We start from the raw sequence: 21,303 nt of genomic DNA, 5'->3' as shown, positions 1-21,303 counted from the left end.
ATATATATATATATATTTTTGAATGGAAGTAATTGCTTCACTTTTTTGCCGTTGTATCTCAGGGTTTCTTAAAATGATATCATACCTGAAACTAATGATCCTTAACTAGATAATTTTTTTTTTTGTCAGTTAAAACCATTTTAAAGAATAATGCACAAAATGAAATGTTATTTCAGACATGTTAGCTACCTTTTTCATTTTCTTTTTTGTGCTTACTCTTGCTTTGGAAATTGACATGTTACAGTGATAATCTTTCAAACATATTAAATAAAAATATGCTTACCTAAAGAAGGAGCCAGACAATATACTATAAAAAATTGGGAGAATGCTTCATCAAAACACTTGAAATGTAGTGAAAGTGCCAAAGCTGGATTAAATACAGCTCCTGTTAGACTTCCTCCTGTAATACATTTTAAGCAAAGTGATATGAAACCGTATATCTTACATTTTCTTGTAACTGGAAATAAATGTTGAATGCGTGAGTATTTCATTTTACACATTAAAGTGCTCTTATTGTATGATTTTCTTTTGCAGAATCACCTGGCATATCATAAGGTATGATAGATTATAATACGCCAGGTGCAAGAAAAGGATACTAAGACATTAAGAGGTTAAAACCCAGTGCTTTTTCCCATCTACTGTAAGAAGCACAGTGAAAGTTAATGTGCTGTACTATTGTTTTCTACAGTTTTAGGAAACAGGATATTTGGCTGCCCTTCTTAACATTTATCAAATGAATAATAATGAAGATACATTTAAAATGGATATACTGCCACAGATCCTCTTGGACATAAGCATAACTTAGTGTTAAAAACAAAAAGTATAATGGACCCAACATTGGCTCTGTTTTTACTTGTCAACAGAGCCCTTAAGAAGTGACTGTAAGTAGCCATGACAGAAGCACAAATTTTAACTGGTGACTTTTCCGGATTCATGTCCCACCTCTACCTGCAGGGTATCTCTTACATGGGGCCGAGGAGTTTACATTTCTCGCCACACAATAGTAAGGAAAGGCAGATCTCCTAGGACAAAGGAGACTGGATTGCCTGTCCAATGGTACTTACCCCAGCTGTGACTCAGCCTTTCAAAACACTCTTAAGAGCATGCTTAAGACAATGGCATTCCTTGCAGTTCTAGAAAATGGAAGCTTGGGCACATTTGCTGCTTTTTTCAGCCAGAGAGCTAGATCCCAAGATGTTCACAAATTTTACATTGACATATGCTACTATAGCATATTGATGGTCTTCATAAAATACAGTTGAATTGGAGATTGACTCTTTAATGAGATTTCACACTCCTTAGGCTGAGAACAGTGAAGCTGTGTTGAGATGAAGACGTTGAACAATCACCTAAGCTCACTTAATGGCTAAGGGTTTTTTTCTAGCACACCAAGCCTCAGCATGATTTGTATTTATGCTTTGCAATTATAAATGACATCATGTCATGGACTTTCAGAATCCTTATTGAATAGTCAAATCCTAGAATGTTAAGCCTGCAACTGCCAAGGGTCAACAGAATTGTCTGGATGGCAAGTGTCATTTCACTTCGATTCCTCAAAAATTTATTGAGTTCCTATGTACTAGACGCCATAGGCAGAAAGACGACTCATACAAATAGATCTTTACCCTATAATGTAATATCAGCTTTGATAATAAGTGATCTATGACTTCTTTTAGACAGTTATCATCAATAAAAATGGAATGAACCATGCCCTCAATTTACATCAGTATTCCAGGCCATGGTATACTGAAGATTTTCCATTAGGTCTAAGAATACTGTCAGTATTATACCAGCCTAACACTCAAAATGACTCCCTTCTAATCATCACATCACCCATTCTGCTCAGTTTGAATTTACTGCTCTTCCCAACAAGAGGTAGAGTCTCTTTCCCCTCTTGAGTATGAGCTGGCTTTGTGACTTGCTTTGACCCATAGAATGCAGCAGAAGTGACACTTTGCAAATTCTGAATGTGGCAGGAGTGACACTGAATTCCAGGTCCAGTCCTCAATCCCATAAGCCTACCAGCTTCCACTTTTTGCTCTCTTGGAAAAATGCCCTGAGATGATACAAGTAAGCTGGTCTAAGCTGATGGAGGATGAGAGGCCACATGGAGGAAAATGAGGCACCCCAGATGACAACTAATACCAATTGCCCGACATATGAGTGAGGCTGCTTTGGCTCTGAGCCCCATCAACTGTCCAGCTAAATGCAGCTGCATAAGTGATCCTGGAGGAGTTGCCCATCTAACCCACAAAATTGTGAGAAATAATAGATCATTGTTATTTTAAGTTGAGGTGGTTTGTTACACAGCAGTAGTTAAAAGATAAATCGGTACCAGAAGTGGGTTCTGTCTTTTTAAAAAGGCTAAAACAGGTGGCATTGAGCTTTGGCATTTTGGACCAGATAAATCTGTGTGGTGGGACGCTGTCCTGTGCATTGTAGGATGTTTAGCAGCATCCCTGGCCTCCACCCTCTGGATACCTGTAGCATCCCCCTCTCTCCCCAACCACTGTAACATCCAAAAATGCATCCAGACATTGCCAAATGTCCCCTGGTGGGCAAAGCCTCCCCTAGTTGAGAACCACTGATGTAAGGAAACACTGGTATTTGGGTACAAGGACACATAAAGAAGGATGTTTACAGTAACAAAGAACTGGGAAAAACCTAAACATCCATCCATAATAGCTAAACAAGTTTATTACTTCTTTGGAATGCTATGTAGCATTTTGAAATAATGAGAGAAATCTCTATACTAACATGGATGGATCTCCAAGATATATCACTGAACAACTCCCCCCCCCCAAAAAAAAGCAAATTGCAGATAAGTAAGATACGATACCTTATATGTCAACATGAACACACATAATATATATAGTTTCTATAGGGTTGTATCTATATATACAATAAATGCAGCAAAAAGAGTTTGGAAGGATACACATACGATAAGGATTACCATGGTGGAGAGAGTACGCAGGGAAGGAGATAGGATAGGCGTGGAGGGTGGCTGTCAAAAGGCACTTTGGTCTTAGTGGTAGTGTTTCAGTTTTTTACAAGGAGGACATATTCACGTATTGTGTAATTAAACACGAATTACTTAAAACAGTAAGACTCATCAGGCACAGAACTATCAGAAAATGACTTGGAAAAACAAGTTACTATTCATTGACATTTGAAGGAGGAAGACACACAAGCGCATGTTGAAAAAGCTGTATCACCTGGGAGGCCATTCAGCTGGCTGGCTGACTGCCAAGCATCTTAGAGGACAGCATGCACTTGGTGAAATTACCACAAAGACTTGGCAATTCCCAGTACTAATGATTCTCAGTACTCCTGAAGGTGATCAAATCTCTGTGATAGAATAACACTAATTAAAATCACAGAAGACTCAGGTATAAGCCAGAATGTCAATTTTACTAATTTATAGTGGGAGCTAGCCCTTTCCAGTGGTCAGAATATGTCTTCCTGCTCCACCCTCTTCCTGGTAAGTGTCCCTTGGGAAGCCCAATCCATCAACAGAAAATTACATATAATCAGAGCAAAAGCAAGAGTCACCCAGACCATGATGAGTTCTGATAAAACACTGTCCACAGCTGAAAATACCTCTAATGACAAGAATGCTTGTGTTCTACAAATTCAAGCTCTTTGTGGTGGACAATGCTGGGCATATATCCTCGAGGTTTGCATCTCCAAACACTATGCTTTTCTTTGCTGGTTTACATTCTGTCGATATACTAATGTCACTACCTCAACTAGCTAGCTAGCTGTTTCCAGACTTTTTACAGGATCTAGAAGAATGATACTAGACTGCTCTCAGATTTTGTACAAAAGCAATTCACTTTGACTTACTTACAAATGGACAAACTTCTGTATGAAAGTTAAACCTTGTATTATTCTGAAGTTACCTAAAAGTTGTGAACAAAAAAATTATCAATTTGATAATTGCAAAAATGATTGATCCAGTTATACTGGAAGCTTGTGGGAAATTAGTAGGATAAAATAATAATATTGCCAAGCACTTACTTAATATGTGCGAAGTACTATGCTAATAACTTGAAATATATTACACTATTCCCAGTAGTCTTATGAGGTACAGAGTAGAATTCTCCATTTTATAGATGAGGAAACAGAGGCCCAAATTAAGTGTCTGGCCTAAGGGCACAGTCCACCTCCTAACCTGTGCTCTGCACCACTAAATTACACTGGCACAGTAAAAGTTTTGAGTTGATCAGACTTGTTTGTAAATTGATAATAACAGCACTTATTTCATATGGTTATTGTATTAAAAGAGAACATAGGTGAAGGACTTAGTTCCTCTCTCCAACAGATAACTAAAATCTTACCTGTATTCTTCATGACTTACAAGGATACAGAAAACTCCTGGAGTAATGAAATGAACTAAAAATACTACAGTTTCTCCAATTTATTAGACTTATTTTGGAAGACCTTAGACATGAAATATGAAATACCCAGGTATGTATTATTTCTTTCTGTGTGACTTTTTAAAAGTGAATAATATATTTGCTAATTCATTCATTCACTCATCCTATAAATACCTTGTATTTGTTTAATTTGTACCAAGTGACACCATGCTAAGTCCTGGTTATATGTTATAATGAATAAAACAATTTTGGTCTTTGTACTCAAAGTTTATCATCTAGTGGAGGGAGACGTGTGCAGATTAAATTATAATTTGAATTATAAATTATACAGAAAGCAAATGTGTAATTTAAGATTCTATGAAGGAAATAAATAGGGTGCAATAGTAAAGAATAACCGGATGATTTAGATGTGTAAAATAACGTTTTTTTCAATAGCTAATTACTTATCCATAAAAATGAATGTATTTATTTCTTACCCTGTTCATTGAAGTAAACCTTCCCAAAGAAGATGTTTGAAATCTGCATTAATAGGTTTATAGCTCTAACATGTTATTAAATCACACAGCTTTTTCTTTTTTTTTTTTTCCTTTTACTTTATTAGGAACGCCAATAAATCCCAGCTAATGGATTAGGAAGCAACCATAAGTGGTAGTGACATAAGTGGCCTTCATCTGCACATCAAAGTAAGGGGTGCTAAATCAATAAACACACAACCAGACAGTTGTTATCTCCTTGGTCATTGGCTATCCTAGGAGCCTGTGGCTATGTAGCAGGACAGTTATGTTCTGTAATCTTAAAATCATACTCAGTTATTCTTATGTGACTCATGTTAATGATTTCTGAGTGCCCTCAAAGCCCAAGTGATTAAAGAAATCTCCCAGCCTACAACCTTTGTCAAAACTGTACTAACAGTATCATTTAAAAAAAACAGTTGCCATTGAATCTACTACTACTAATGGTGACCTCATGTGAGTAGAACTGTACTCCACTGGTTTTCAATGGCTGATTTTTTGGAAGTAGATTGCCAGGCCTCTCTTCCTAGGTACCTCTGGGTGGACTTGAACCTCCCAACCTCTGGGTTAGCAGCCAGCTTATTAGCCATTAGGAGTTTTAAAAAAATATATTAAAGTAACTTGTAATGATGTCCGACTTAGCCAAATCTTCCCATTTTTCTCTTCCTACCCATTTTTAAATCCTTCCTACAAAACCTTTACCTCTGCATGATAGGACAGACATTCAACTAGTCCCAAGACAGTTCATTCTATTTGGGACAACTTTGTTCCAAAGTTATGACATATCCATAGAAAACAATGGGGAGCGATACGGCTTATTGCTGCATTTCCCAAAGTATTTCTCTTCTACACTCCTAGACAAAAGGATTCCACACATTGGAAAAACTGAGTGCTACATCCTCCTGTTGTAGTTCCACAATATACAGTAGCATAGTAAATGCTCTGCGAAGTCTTAAAATTAGAAAACCTGTTTAATCCAATGTTTGCCAAACTTATTTGGTTTAACAGAATCCTTTTGTAGTTTTTGAGGAGCAGACAGTAGAAATGATGATGAAGTGAATATGAGCTTCAGTGTCAGTCAGAACCATGGTTCCGCCATATTCTAGCTTTGTGACCTTGGACAAGTCATTTCACTTTTCTGAGCCTCAACAAAATGCACTGCTGTCGAGTCAATTCAAACTCATAGTGACACTGTAGGACAGAGTAGAACTACCCCATAGGATTTCCTAGGCTGTAAATCTTTATGGAAGCAGACTGCCACATCTTAGTCCCGTGGAGCAGCTGGTGGCTTCGAACTGCTGACCTTTCCATTAGCAGCTGAGTGCTTAACCAGGGTTCCCTCTTTCTGAGCCTCACTTTTTTAAAAAGGGAGTAATGTGGGTTGTAATGATTAACTAAAATAAGTCATGTAAATGTCCTAGCAAAATACTCATCTTCTACCAAGTGCCCAAAAAATATTAATTCCTTATCTTCCTTATATTGGCAGAAAAAGGAATGAAAAGGAAGATCATAGTAAATTATGAATTTCTGTAAATAGTAATCTACAATTGTCTGGTTTTGCGCCTGCGGTCTCCAGCGCTGTCCACTACTGTAGCCACTAGCCATGTGTGGCCACTGAGCACTTGAAATGTGGCTACTGCGATTGAGGAACTCAATATTTAATTTTATTTAAATTTAAATAGGCATATGTGGCTAGTGGCTACCAAACTGGACAGTGGACCTCTTGACTCCTAGAGCAGTGGTTCTCAACACTGGTTCCACATTGAGATCACCTGGGAACTTTAAAATATACCATCCCTTAAACCCCTTCCAGAATCCCTGTGTGGTGCAAATGGTTAACACACCCAGCTACTAAGGTTGGCAGTTTAAGTGCACCCAGAGGCACCTTGGAAGAAGGGCCTGGTGATCTACTTCTGAAAAATCAGCCGTTGAAAACCCTATGGAGCACAGTTCTACTCTGACACACATGGGGTCGCCATGAGTCTGAATCGAAGGGGCAACTGGTAAGCCCCTTTCTAGAACAATTAAATCTTAATCTCTGCACCCAGGCATGGGTATGTTTAAAAAGCTCCCCAGGTGAGTCTAAAGCAGAGAGAATGTTGAGAACTTCTCCTCTAGTGAGATCTCTACTCTCCCCGCCGCAGTCAATTAGTATCTTTATGTCAAGGATTTTGATTTCTATAATGTGAAGGTAAGGAAAAAGAGCAGTGGTTTTGCATACCTTAAATTCATATTTTATGGATTTTTTTTTGCAGTAACTTTATATTTATCTGTAACTTCAAGTATTGTTTCCCTTCTCTCAAAATCTTTGTTACTTATGAAAAAGAGATTGACTGATAGTACATATGGTATTAACTATGGATTCATAAGTATGTATTAAAAGTATAAAACCAAACAGGAAGAATAATTACCGACTTCAATATAATGAAGAGAGCGAAGGGAGACATAGGTACAAAGAGATCCAACTGTATGTAACATTTTATTTTAAAAAATCTTTTAAATTTTTATTGCCTTTAATTGTATAAATATAGAGCTACACTGTGGCGTAACTCTTCGCGAGGGAGGATTCTGTTCAAATATGGGAGATGTTTCTGCTTTAGTGAAAACTTTAATAACTAAATAAGCAACTACTCACCAACCTCTCACAAATACATACACCCTTCCCTCTCTCCAGTACCATTTATTTCCACCTGTGTCTACTAAAAGAATGGTACTAGAGCTAAAGAAGGGAAAATGGATTGGGAAGTCTTCCGTTTTTACCCTCGGGGATCAAGCATATCAATTAGGAGACCTTTTCTTAAGGTTTGCTTCTACTCATAGTTAAACTTTTAATGGTCTGAAGATAGACTATTAACTACAAATTTCCTTTTGTTAGATTTCTGTCTCTAAAACATTTTATAATTCAGATACAGACCTAGTGAAGATATTTTGTTGTCATCATTTAAAATGACACATTTTATCATAAAGCGCTTGTTTTTTGGATTTCCTTGTCCCATTTAGAATATATAGGCTGCTTCTGAGATCTGTTAAGGCAAACAAATGATTTAAAAGAAATTAACAGGTTTCTCGAGTTATCTTTTTTTTTTAAAACATCTTTAAGCAAGTTTTAGTTTTCAAATACATGTGTTTCTTGATAAGCCACTGAAAAGTTTGTTTATAACTCAAAGTGAATAATTAAGGAAATAAGAAATGACTTTAAGTAATTTTTGTATAAAAAGAATTAGGAAATGGAACTACAGAAATTCTACTCCCAACCTTACTACTAACCCAGTCATCATGTGCCTTGTGCTTTAAATTGGAAGGAACTTTTTAAACCCAGGGTCATTTTTCAGTGAGCGTCAGAAAGAACCCATATCACGTTGGCATGAGGAAAGAGGTAGGTGATAAGTTATCTTTTCTGTCTACCATTAAGACAATCCCCTTTGGAGGATATTTGAACCCTAGGCAATATCTCACAAGATCTCAGTTTCAGCATAGAAGTGAGTGGCTCCTTTCTCTGGGTGTTCAAAAAAGCACTGAGAGATCTGTATGTTGGCCCCATCAGTTAAGAGCGTGCTGCAAAATGGTTAGACTAACGGAGATACCAATATTTACATTACAGGGTCGTTTCAAATGTATCCTGGTAAAACCTTAGAGCGTCATGTCATAGAGGTTTTGGACATGCCAAGTGTTTCGTGGGAGTAACAAACCTGCATAGACCAAAAAGGTGATGAGTGCTGCCAGCAGGTGGATACGAAGCTTTGTTCGGATCTCCTGGAAGTGCAGCAAGGCGCTGTGGAAGATGAAGGAGAAGATGGTCTCTATGACGACCGCTTTGGGCAAGTCGACGTGGATGGGATTCCTGCAAGCGAAGCTCCTCTCGCTGACGTGATACTTGGTCAGACGTAGGCTCCACAAGGCGCCTATGCAGTACCTGCTGCATAGGGCACTAATCAGCTGGGCCAACAGACCTATTGCACCCAACTCGGGGGACATTCCCCCCAACATCATCTGCATCATCACGCCGCACGGATTGCTGGCGGTGCCCACCGAAGTCAGACCATGCACCAACGAGAAGAAGTAGATAAGCGTCAGCGGCCAGGTGGGGTTCGCGGGGTCCTGCTCGCTCAGCACTAGCAGCTCGTGGGTGCAGCAGCAGAGCTGGAAGGTGGCCAGAAACTCCAAGACGAAGGCGTGGGCCTTGGGGCTGTGCAGCCGCTGCCGGGCGATCACGCGGGCCAGCCCCATGAACAACACGACCGACAGCATCAGCCCCAGCGAGGTGCAGGTGTCTTGCACTTCGGGCTTGAGCCCCAGCAGTGCCAACATGGCTCTCTCACCGCCTGACAAGGCTGCGGGCTCCGACTCGGGCTCGGCAGCCGGCAGTTCAAGGACCCGAGTCAGAAGTCCGCCCGCCTCCTCCTCACGCCCCTCGGGGCGGGCCCATTCAGAGAAACGGGAAGCCCCGGGAGCGTTGCGCTGAAGGACTCCTCCCCCTCCCCGGCTGCCCGGAAAGGTGTTGCAGACACAGCTGGGGAGGAGGGGCGGCGAGGAGAGCTCTGCTAGGGCGCTGGCACATGCACACTCCCTCCTCCACCTCTGCCAGGAACTGTACGCGGGCCTAGATGGCGGTAGTGAGCGCAGGGACCCCGCAGGCCCTGAACCCCGTTGCGCATGCGCGCCTGGAGGACGGTGCGACCGTGGGACCCCAGGACCGCCAGCGGGAAAGGCACACGTTTGCCCTGCGCAGAGCGGGAAGGAGCTCGCCTTCTGCGATCTTGTTTTGTTATTACACTCATTTTTATTGTGGCAAAATATATATAACAAAAATTTTGCCAGGTTAACCACTTTTAAGTGTACAGTTCAGTGACATTAATTACATTCAACATGTTGTGGTCTCAGTCATTTCAATTGCTCTTCAGCTCAGCCCCCATGGATTCATACCTCTGTCGTAAGGTGAAATGGCTTCAATTTAAAGACAAAAAGAAAAGAGTCAAAACTAAGCAGAAACATCCAATGGCATACTAAACCAAAAAAAACCCATTGCCATCAAGTGGATTCTGACTCATAGGACTGAGTAGAACTGCCCCATAGGGTTTCCAAGGAGCACCTGGTGGATTCGTACTGCCAACCTTTTTGGTTAGCAGCCATAGCTCTTAACCACTATGCTACCAGGGTTTCCAATGGCATACTTGTCACTGATAAAAAGGGATGAACTATCACACTAAGCAAAGGCACAGAAGGAATTTAAGTGTATATTGCAAAGCAAAGGAAGCCAGTCTGAAAAGGTTACATACTGTATGAATCCATTTACATGACATTCTGGAAAAGGCAAAACTAGGGAGACAGAAAACAGATCAATAATTGCGAAGGATTTAGTGGGGGAGGAGGGTTGAATAGGCAAAGCACAGAGGATATTTCAGGGTGGTGAAACTATTCTGTATGATACTGTAATGGTGGATACATGACACTATGCATTTGTCAAAATCCATAGAACTTTACAGCCCAAAGAAGTGGAACTTAATGCAGGCAACTTAAAAAAATAAAAAACCTTTTAGGAGGTCGGAGAGCCCAAGATGGAATGAAGACTAGCAAAATAACTATATTACAAGTTATGAAACAACCTCACTGAAGGAGGTAGGAGAAAAGACGCTGACCTAACTAACTTTGGAAATAAGTTGCAATCTGTAAAACTAAGTGTAAAAGGAACTGTATAGAAACCAAAAAAAAAAAAAAAAACCAAACCCAAACCCATTGTGTTCCAGTCGATTCTGACTCATAGCAACCCAGTAGGAGGGGGTATAACTGCCCCATATGGTTTCCACTGAGCAGCTGATGGATTCAAACTGCCAACCTTTTGGTTAGCAGCCATAGCTCTTAACCACTGTGCCACCAGGGATCCTAATAAACAAACCCTGGTGGCATAGTGGTTAAGAGTTTGGCTGCTAACCAAAAGGTCGGCAGTTTGAATCCATCAGGTGCTCCTTGGAAACCCTGCAGGGCAGTTCTACTCTGTCCTACAGAGTCACTATGAGTCAGAAAAGACTCAACAGCAATGGGTTTGGTTTTGTTTGGTACTCAGAGAGTTGTTTCCCACAGGGGTATAAGTTAACAATTCTGAAACCACTACACATGTGTACTGGAAATGAATAATTAAGGAAATGTGTGGTGGACAGTGAGAGCCAGGTTTCTCTGTTGGAGCCAGCTTTCTCTGTTGAAGAGGGAGTTTATAGATAATCAAGGACAGGAGGCTAGAATGATTCATACGGTAATGCATTAGAGTTGGAAACATCAGTATGATCTCATGTTTAGCTTCATATAGGTACAGATGGTGACATATAGAAATTTTCATAGATATCTGCATATACATTGGTTAGTTTACATACATGTATTTCCTTATTCTGTCAGCTGAGAAGGGCCTAGAAGCAGCAATGAGCATACTTAGCACCCAGATCTTGGTTTCTAATACCATTCTCCAATAAAAGAAACTAGGGCTTCTTGGAGGAATGGCTGATTCGAGAACTGGCACAGGGAATATACAAGATGAGCCTGAAGCATCTTGGTCATGCTGGAAAATACAGAAGTGCTCAAAAAAAAAAAAAAATGGCGATACATCAAAGAAACACAGGAGAACTAATTAGGTGCCAGCCACTATGCTAGGCACAGAAATATAGCAATGAATAAACACTATCCCTTCCCTTTTGGAACTTAAAAGACTGTTGAGAAAGACCGGCTAACATTAAACAATGATTAAATATGAAGAGTGTTAGGGGAATACTGTGCTGCCATCCCTAAAACTATGGTTTTTAATCTTTAGTGGGGTCATAGACCTCTTGAATTTAATCAATGTCATGTCCCAGGAAACAAACATACCCCAACAAGTTTGCAAATAATTTTTAATTGTTCATAGATCCTTTGAAGCCTTTCCATGGAATTTGGATTTAGAACTCCTACTGTAAATGGTAAACAACAAAATAAGATGGAACCAGAAGAAGCAGAAATTCCAAGATATATGGAGAAGACAGACTAAGTGCTAAGGAGTAGAAACAGCAAGAATGAAAAATAAGTTTCTATAGCTTTATCTTACACGAGTTATCACCAGCTAACATACATAACAGTTCCTCTGTTTCCAGGAATAGTCTGCTACTGGGGATAATACTCCACAGAGTGAACCTTGCCCTTTCCCAGAAGAACACTTTAAGAAGAAATTGACTCATTCATCTTTGCTCTAGTGCAGTACTGCCCTTGGCCCTGGGCAAGCTGAGGCCCTCAGGCCACACCAGTCTTTGTAGTGCCTTCCCTGAAATTTTGACTGTTGGCTGGGACGGGTGGTGTTGGTACCATTCTTCTGTCAGGGTGTCCGAAACTCAGACTAGGACCGTCACAGGTTTTGGTCCCAGTTTATGCCCTGTTTGGGTGCTCTCCAATCTTCTTCCCAGTACATGGGTCCACCAGATGTCCCAAAGAGCTCCAGGACTTGGGTCTGTGGGGTTGTTCCAGAGCCCACTAACAGGGCCCCAGTTCCAGAAGGACAAGCTGATAAGCAGAGTGCTCCTGCTGGCCAATCTGATCTTTCTTATGCAGGATCATGTGAGATTGGGCCACCAGAATGGTGCTGACACAGATTTTGTGTGACTCTCACTCACAATCAGACACAGGATGAGGTACCATCTACCACTGACCTCAGGCTTGAGCTGAATGTGTCGGCCTGTGCATTGCCTCCTGCTCTTCTGTGTTCCGAACACAGTAGCACCTCCTGTCTACCACACCCAAGGGTGACAAGGGTAAGACAGGCATCTTCTATTCCGAATGCCTCCTACTGCTGGCATCCAAGGCAGTCACCTCACCCCCTCTGCAAAGTCCACACAACACAACATGTCAGACAACCCTCCAAATATTGTCATGCCTATCTCTTCTGAGGGTTTTTGAAACTGTTGCTCTGCAACACTAACAGGCTTTTTGGACTGGTTCATCGCTTTGTCTCCAATCAATGTGGTGACATTGTGCTGTCCCCGGTCATGCCAAACAATGAACAGACTTCCATTGTGCAAATGGCCACTCTTCTATCTTTATGAGAATCATGGGAAGCATGGGTGGCATGATGGATGATGCAGTGTCATGTGTAAATGGTTTTAGGGATCAGCAGAGGCAAGAAGATCTATATTGTTTCAATACGATCAGGTTACAAAGAGCAGTGGCATTGTGAGTAGTAACAGCGTTGCTACCTTTTTCATGAGTGGGAGATATGAAATTAGTCAGGAATGGTGTATTTGACAATCAAGAACATAAAGAGATGGTTCCTAGACCTGAACAGGAAGAGGTAATGCCTGGACAGTCCAAAGAATCTTAATGTGCACTGACTGGAAAACAAATACATAAGTACTTTCTCTACTCTTTATTCTAAATCTCCATTAAGAAAAAACTATACCTCACATGAGCTCATGAATTTTAAACCATATTGTTTATATAGACAGCCTAACCCTTCCCTCTCTCCCCCAAATTGCCCAGGGCCTCACACACCCTAGGGCAATGGTTGTCAACGGAGGGGAGGGGGCTGCGGTTTTCCCTCAGGGGATATTTGGCATTGCCTGGAGACATTTTTGGTTGTCACAACTTGGGGCGGAGGGGGTGCTACTGGCATCTAGTGGGTAGAGGCCAAGGTGCTGCTGCTAAACATCCTACAGTGCATAGGACAGGACAGCCTCCCACAAAAAAAATTGTGTGGCCCAAAATGTCAATAGTGTTGAGGTTGAGAAACCCTGCTGAAGGGGCAGCCCTGCTCTAGTGAACTCATCCCTAGGCAAATCTGTTCCCCCAGAGCAGTGTTTTCCAAAAAGGGGCCACAGACCACTGCATCAGACTCACCTGGGTATTACTTAAAATGCTGACTTATGGGCCCTACCGCAGAGCTCTGTGGATGGGATCCTGGAACGCACGTTTTTCAGAAGCTTCCCAAAGACTCTTGCAACTATGAGAACCAATGCTTCAGAAATTTGCCTTGGTCACCAATCTAGACAGGCTCTTGCCTGGAGGGTTTGTTCATTCTCTCAACAAATACTGAGTGCCTAGTCTGTGCCAGGAACTGTGCTGAACACTAGAGACAGATAAAGTCTGTCTAACTGGGGCAGGAATCAGAAAATAAACAATAAATATATAACATGATGAGTGGTGAGAGGTACTATTAATTAAAATTAAGCAGGGTAAAAGGGATAGAGTGTCCTTGGGTGGCACAAAGAGTTAAGCGCTTGACTGTTAGCTAAAAGGTTGAGGTTCGAACCCACCTAGAAGTACCTCAAAAGAAAGGCCTGGAGATCTGCTTCCGAAAGGTCACAGCCTTGAAAACCCTATGGAGCAGTTCTACTTTGCACACATGAGGTCGTCAACCACAACTAACAATTATGAGAACCATTGCTACCCTATACATATTTTTTTTCAATTTGGTCTCATAGCAATACTACAAGATGGGTGCTATTGTCCCCATTTTGCAGATAAGAAAATTTTAGACTCTGAAAAGTTAAGTAACTTGACAAAGGTTACATACTACTAGTAAATACTAGCAGGAGAGGGCAACTTTGTTATTTTGTCTTTAGTTCTTACCTATTTTCTCATGTAGCTGTCATTGGTTCCTTCCTAATAGTATATTTGGGGAAACAAAATGTTACAGGTAGGAAGGCAATAGAAGGATAGCAAAGAGATAAGCATGGTTAGAATTTTGCCTATTGGGTTCTCCACCTTGTTGCATTACATACATTGCCCTTACAAAAAAATGCCACTAGATGGCAGCATCTTACCCATTTGCTCGGTTGCGTCTCATGCTCTGTGGCCAATTTTTCCAGTACAAAAATACTGAAACCTTGGAAACCCTATGGGGCAGTTCTACTCTGTCCTATAGGGTCGCCATGAGTCAGAACTGACTCTATGCAATGGTTTGGTTTGATCTGGTATCATTACATCATACATTAAAATCAACTCAAATGGATCAAAGACCTAAACCTAAGAACTAAAACTATAAAAATCTTTGAAGAAAATATAGTGGAAAAGCTCCATAACCTTGGCTATGGCAATGGATTCTTAGGTATGATACCAAAAGCACAGGTAATAATAGAAAAAATAGATAAATTGGACATCATCAAAATTAAAAACTTTTGTGCATCAAAGGACACTATCAAGAAAGAGAACGAAAAGACAATCCACAGAATGGGATAAGATATTTGTAAATCATATATCTGATAACCAAACAAAAAACCAAATCCATTGCCATCAAGTCAATTCTGACTCATGCTGTTGTTGTCAGGTGCTGTCAAGTCAGTTCCCACTCATAGTGACCCATGCACCACAGAATGAAACACTGCTCAGTCCTGCGTCATGCTCACAATTACTGTTATGCTTGAGCCCATTGTTGCAGCCACTGTGTCAATCCATCTCGTTGAGGGTCTTCCTCTTTTTTGCTCACCCTCTACTTCACCAAGCATGATGTCCTTCTCCAGGGACTTAGTCCTCCTGACAACATGTCCAAAGTGTGTGAGATATAGTCTCGACATCCTTCTAAGAAGCATTCTGGTTGTACTTCCAGATTTGTTCGTTCTTTCGGCAGTCCATGGTATATTCAATATTCTTCGCCAGCGCCACAATTCAAAGGTGTCAGTTCTTCTTTGGTCTTCCTTATTCATTGTCCAGCTTTTGCTTGCATATGATGCAATTGAAAATACCATGGCTTGGGTCAGGTGCACCTTAGTTTTCAAGGTGACATCTTTGCTTTTCAACACTTTAAAGAGGTCTTTTGCAGCAGATTTGCCCAATGCAATGCGTCTTTTGATTTCCTGACTGCTGCTTCCATGGGTGTTGATTGTGGATCCAAGGAAAATGAAATCCTTGACAACTTCAGCCTTTTCTCCATTTATCATGATGTTGCTTATTGGTCCAGTTGTGAGGATTTTTGTTTTCTTTATGTTGAGGTGTAATCCATACTGAAGGCTGTGGTCTTTGATCTTCATTAGTAAGTGCTTCAAGTCTTCACTTTCAGCAAGCAAGGTTGTGTCATCTGCAAATCGCAGGTTGTTAATGAGTCTTCCTCCAGTCCTGATGCCCTGTTCTTCTTCATATAGTTCAGCTTCTTGGATTATTTGCTCAGCATACAGATTGAATAGGTATGGTGAAAGGATGCAACCCTGATGCACACCTTTCCTGACTTTAAACCATGCAGTATCCCCTTGTTCTGTCCAAACAACTGCCTCTTGATCTGTGTACAGGTTCCTCATAAGCACAATTAAATGTTCTGGAATTCCTATTCTTTGCAGTGTTATCCATAATTTGTTATGATCCACACAATCGAATGCCTTTGCATAGTCAATAAAACACAGGTAAACATCTTTCTGGTATTCTCTGTTTTCAGCCAGGATCCATCTGACATCAGCAATGATATCTCTGGTTCCACTCATAGCCACCCTATAAGACAGAATAGAACTGCACCATAGGGTTTCCAAGGAGCTACTGGTGGATTCAAATTGCCAACCTTTTGGTTAGCAGTAAGTTCTTAACCACTGGGCCACCATGGCTCCATATGTCTGATAAGGGATTAATATTCAGATTATACAAAGAACTCTTACAACTCAACAACAACAACAAAACCCAATTAAAAAATGGGCAAAGGACTTAAATAGACATTTTTGCAAAGAAGATATACAAATGGCCAATAAACACATGAAAAGAAGCTTAACATCATTAATTAGGGAAATGCAAATCAAAACTGTAATGACATAGCAGTTCACACCTACTAGGATGGCTATCATAAAAAACGAACATAACAAGTGTTGGTGAGGATATAGAGACACTGGAACCCTTGTTCATTGCTGATGTGAATGTAAAATTGTGCAGCTGCTATGGAAAACAGCTTGGTGGTCCCTCAGAAAGTTAAATGTAGAATTACCATCTGAATCAGCAATTCCACCCTTAGTTATATACCCAAAAGAATTGAAAGCCGGGATTCAGCCATGTTCATTGCAGCATTATTCACAATAGCCCAAAGTTGGAAAGAACTCAAGTGTTCACCAGTAGATGAATGTATAAACAAAATGTGGTATATATGTAGAATGGAATGTTATGCAGCCATAAAAGAAGGAATGAAGTACTGATACATGCTGCGACATGGATGAATTGAAGACATTATGCTAAGTGAAATAAGCCAAACATAAAAGGACACATATTGAATGATTCCACTTATAAGAAGTATCTAAACCCTTTGAAACCCATTGCCATCAAGTCGATTCCGACTCATAGCGACCCTATAGGACAGAGTAGAACTGCCCTATAGAGTTTCCAAGGCTGTAAATCTTTATGGAAGTAGACTGCCACATCTGTTTCCCATGGAGTGGCTGGTGGATTCAAACCACCAACTTTTCAGTTAGTAACCGAGTGCTTAACCACTGTGCCACCAGGGCTTCTTAAGAGGTGTCTAGAATAGGCAAATTCATGGAGACAGAAAGTAGGATAGAGGTTACTAGGGGCTGGGAACCAGTTGCTGTCGAGTCAATTCTAACTCATGGAGACCCCATGTGTGTCAGAGTAGAACTGTGCTCCATAGGGTTTTCAATGGCTGATTTTTCAGAAGTAAATCACCAGATGTTTCTTCTGAGGTGCTATTAGGTAGGCTCAAACTTCTAGCTTTTTGGTTAGCAGCCCAGCTGTTTAACCATTTGTACCACCCAGTGACTCTGGGGAGGAGGTAATAGAGAGTTATTATTTAATGGGTATAGAGTTTCTGTTTGGGATAATTAAAAAAGATCTGGAAATAGTACTGATGATTATACAACATTGTGCAAGTACTTAATGCTACTGAATTGTACAAAAAATGGTTAAAATCGTGAATTTTATGTTATGTATATTTTACTACAATAAAAAAATAGATAAAAAGTAGTGTATCAATTATAGCCAATATTTAGAAATTGACCCATTTTAACCAGAAATATTTGTCTAGAAATTAGTGTGAAAACCCCTAAGTTCACAGAAGCATTTCACCCATTCATAAGCACTAGAATCATGATATTTGCTTCCAGGTAAGCAGGTTTAAAGAATCTATTTCCAATGCTATGTGGGAGTTGTGTGAAATGGTAGAATATAGTGGTTTCTGTTTGGGGTATGAGAGACAGCAATGTTAAAATTCTAACTCTGACATTTAGCTACATGGTGATGGGCAAATGAACATCTTTCTGAACATGTTTCTTCGTCTGTAAAATTCCTACCACTTAGGTTTATTGTGAATATTAAATAGCACATGTAGAGCTCTTGGTGAAGTGCCTAGCACTTACCACTCAAAAAATAGTAGCCATTCTATAATAATTATTTATTGCTATTTTCCTCCATCTTCCTCATGTTAGAACTAAAAGAAACCTTGGAGGTTATCTAGTCTAGTGGTTCTCAATTGATGCACATTGGAATCACCTGGCAGCTTTATAAATGTCTGATGTCCAGAGTCCTAGCTCCAGAGATTTTGATTTAGTTGGTCTAGGGTGAGGCATAGTCATTAGAAACACTTAGCTAGACCCTATCTGTAAAGAAGTGGGAAAGTGGAAGTGACTTGTCTGGTGCTGTAAGATCAAGAACTCAAACTGAAGTCTCCTGACTCCTAGTGCTGGGCTCTCTTAAAACCAGGGCCTCGAACTGGTTTGGTCCAGTTGCTGAGAATTTGCATTTCCACCCTGGATATACTGAATCAGAATTTACATTTTAACAAGTTCCTCAGGTGATTCTTATGTATAATAAATTTTGAGAACCACTGCCCTATTAGTGGTTCTCAGAATTGGTCCCTAACCAGCAGTATTAGCATTGTCTGGGAACTTGTTAGAAATGCAAATTATCAGCAGGGGTTCAAACCAACTGAACAGGTTCAAAGCCCTGCTTAGCACACAACACTGTCTCAGGCCTCACTTCCTGTGCTTCCACAAATGCTCTGCCCCAGTCCAACTGGCCCACATTTTATTCCCTGAACCTGCTGAGTCCACTCCTGTCTAAAATCCATAGCAATACCAGCTTCCATTTAATGAGGGCTTATTATGTGCCAGGAGCTCTGGTGGTGCAGTGGTTAAGAGCTCAGCTGCGAAGCAAGAGGTTGGCAGTTCAAATCCACCAGCCACTTCTTGGAAACCCTATGGGGCAGTTCTACTCTGTCCTATAGGGTCGCTATGAGTCAGAATTGACTCAATGGAAACAGGTTTTTGGTTTTATTATGTGCCTAGCACAGAGCTAGCCACATTACATACGTTCTCTAATCCACACAACAAGCTTTCAAGAAAGGTATGAATATCCCTGTTTTAAGAGAAGGAAGTTGCTGTTAAGAGACTTCAAGAAACTAGATCAAGTCACAGCTAGTGAGAAGTCAGAATTTGATGCAGTTCTGTTGGACTCCAAAGCCTAGGTTCTGATGACCTTCTGGTAGAAGAAAAGGCACTGGAACTACCTAATAGGGAATACAAAAGTCTAATATTCAGGGCTCTCCAAGAGATTAAGAAAGAGATGAAGGGAAACACAGACAAAAATAAAGAAAAAATAGACAAAATCAGGGAAAATACAAAGTAATGGAAAAATTCAGGAAAATAATACAAGAGCAAAATGTCAAAATAAATAAACAACTAGAAATCATACAAAAACAGCAATTAGAAATCCAAAAGATAAACAACAAAGATTTCAGAAATGGACAGTGCAGAAGAAGGTTTTAGGAGCAAATTTGAAACAACTGAAGACAGGATCAGCGAAATTGAAGATAAATCCTTGGCTATCACTTTGAGGAAAAATTAGAGAAAAAATGAAGAAAACTTGAGAATGATGTGGGATACAATCAAGAGCAAAAATTCCAGAACAGGGGGAGAAAGTGGAAAACACAGAGTGGATCATTGAACATTTACTGACAGAAAACTTCCCTAATATCATGAAAGATGAAAAGCTGACCATGCAAGAAGCTCAGCAAACCCTGTATAGGATAGACCCCAAAGCCTAGGTTCTTTTACTAACCTCACTGCCGTCCACTACTACTCCCATTACCTTTCCTGGGTTATTTCTTCATCGATAACCAGCTGTTGTTTCACTGCCTCTCCAAAAGCCATTCCACCTCATCATCTTGAAAGTCTGCCTCACATGGTAATTTATTTTGTCAGAGGTATAGCTGTTTCTTTCCCCATGAGGCTGGGAAGGAGAAGGACCTTTCTCTAACTGTGTTTATGTCCTAGTCCCATAGCTGTATTGAGGTATGGTGAAATTGCAAGATCATAGTGCTTAGTCTTTTGTGAGACTCATCCCCTTGCAACACCTGGAGAAGGGGAACACCAGCAGGCCGAGGAGTTGAGAATCTGAGCTGAGAAACAACGGTGATTTCCTTGGGCTCAGATTTGTAGTAACAGTCTCTTTTCTACAAATAAGCCTCTAGGTGTCAGTCAAAAGCCTAATTTTGAGAGCTTGAGAGTCTCATAAAATTAAAAAATCTCAGGCTGGAAGGAGTTCTTCTCATCTAGCCACTAACCCAAAGCTATAATTTCCTCTTCAACATAACAACAACCATTGCAACATTCCTCCCAGCCCAGGGTCCAGTGATGAGAAACTCACTGTTCCTGAGACAGGCTCTTCTATGTTTGGACAGCTTTATTAGAATGTTGTTCTTGATTTTATGTGAAACTCTGCTTCCTTGTAGCGTCCACTTATTCCTCAAGGAAATTAAGTAGAAACAGCCCATGCACAGTGTCTGGGCCTGGGGGTGTGAGGACCTTTTATAGCTGGGAGAGGCCCTCCACACAAAATTGATTACTCTGGAATGTTGCTGACACCAGTGAGCACCCAGTTTCTCTGAGCTGTCCTGCCCATTAGCCCCTCCCTTTTGGCCTAGGCACTGTCCACTCTCAGAGGGTCAGGGAAGAGAGGAAGTGAGCAACACATCTCTAGCACAGTGCTGTCCTTTCAGACCCAGGGTGACTCTTTCCAGCAGAGTCCAAAGACCTGGAGAGTAGGTGCATCTTGCTTAGAGAAGGATCCTTTTTATTTCTGATTTTTCCCAACGGCCCCTCCCTATGAGCTTGTTCCTGCTTACCAAACCCACTTTTTCTGCTCAAAAAATAAAGAGGGATCGCCACTGTGCTTCCTTGTCCCAGTTGTATTCTTTAGAAATTTATAGAACAATCCCAGTGTTTCTTCCTCTAGGGATCTGAAGACAGATTAAATCCACCATCCACCCACCCATCCATCCATCCATGCATCCATCCATCCATCCATCCATCCACCCATCTATCCTTTCACTCCATTAACCATACCTTTACTGGGACCTACTATGTGCCAGGCACATATTCTCCTAATAGGGAGTTAATAAGCAAAAAATAGTATTACTAATAACCTGATGATAAACTCAGTCACAGGCAGGTCCACTTTTATATGGTAGATTTCTGAGAAGGGAATGG

At 40.7% G+C, this 21,303-nt stretch overlaps 1 protein-coding gene across 3 annotated transcripts in view; it reads right to left on the bottom strand.

The window, feature by feature from the left end:
- Positions 1 to 20,405, bottom strand: part of AQP11 (aquaporin 11) — a 30,985-nt gene extending 10,580 nt beyond the window's left edge. The window contains exons 1-2 of one of the 3 annotated variants that reach the window (XM_004381993.2): positions 8,581 to 9,709; positions 284 to 400 (exon numbers count right to left, since the gene is read on the bottom strand). In XM_004381993.2, the coding sequence (XP_004382050.1) occupies positions 284 to 400; positions 8,581 to 9,199 (736 nt within the window). In that variant the 5' untranslated portion in view covers positions 9,200 to 9,709. Of the gene's footprint in view, positions 1 to 12; positions 401 to 6,164; positions 7,915 to 8,580; positions 9,710 to 19,903 lie in introns of those variants that run through there. The other 2 variants (XR_002824926.1, XM_023736586.1) reach the window with 2 other exon arrangements.
- Between the last annotated feature and the right edge of the window lie 898 nt (positions 20,406 to 21,303).

The sequence above is a fragment of the Trichechus manatus genome, unplaced genomic scaffold, assembly GCF_000243295.1.
Source record: "Trichechus manatus latirostris isolate Lorelei unplaced genomic scaffold, TriManLat1.0 scaffold00088, whole genome shotgun sequence".
NCBI classification, from domain to species: domain Eukaryota; kingdom Metazoa; phylum Chordata; class Mammalia; order Sirenia; family Trichechidae; genus Trichechus; species Trichechus manatus.
Note: the sequence above shows the minus strand (reverse complement) of the source record. Positions and strands in the feature narration are given on the sequence as shown.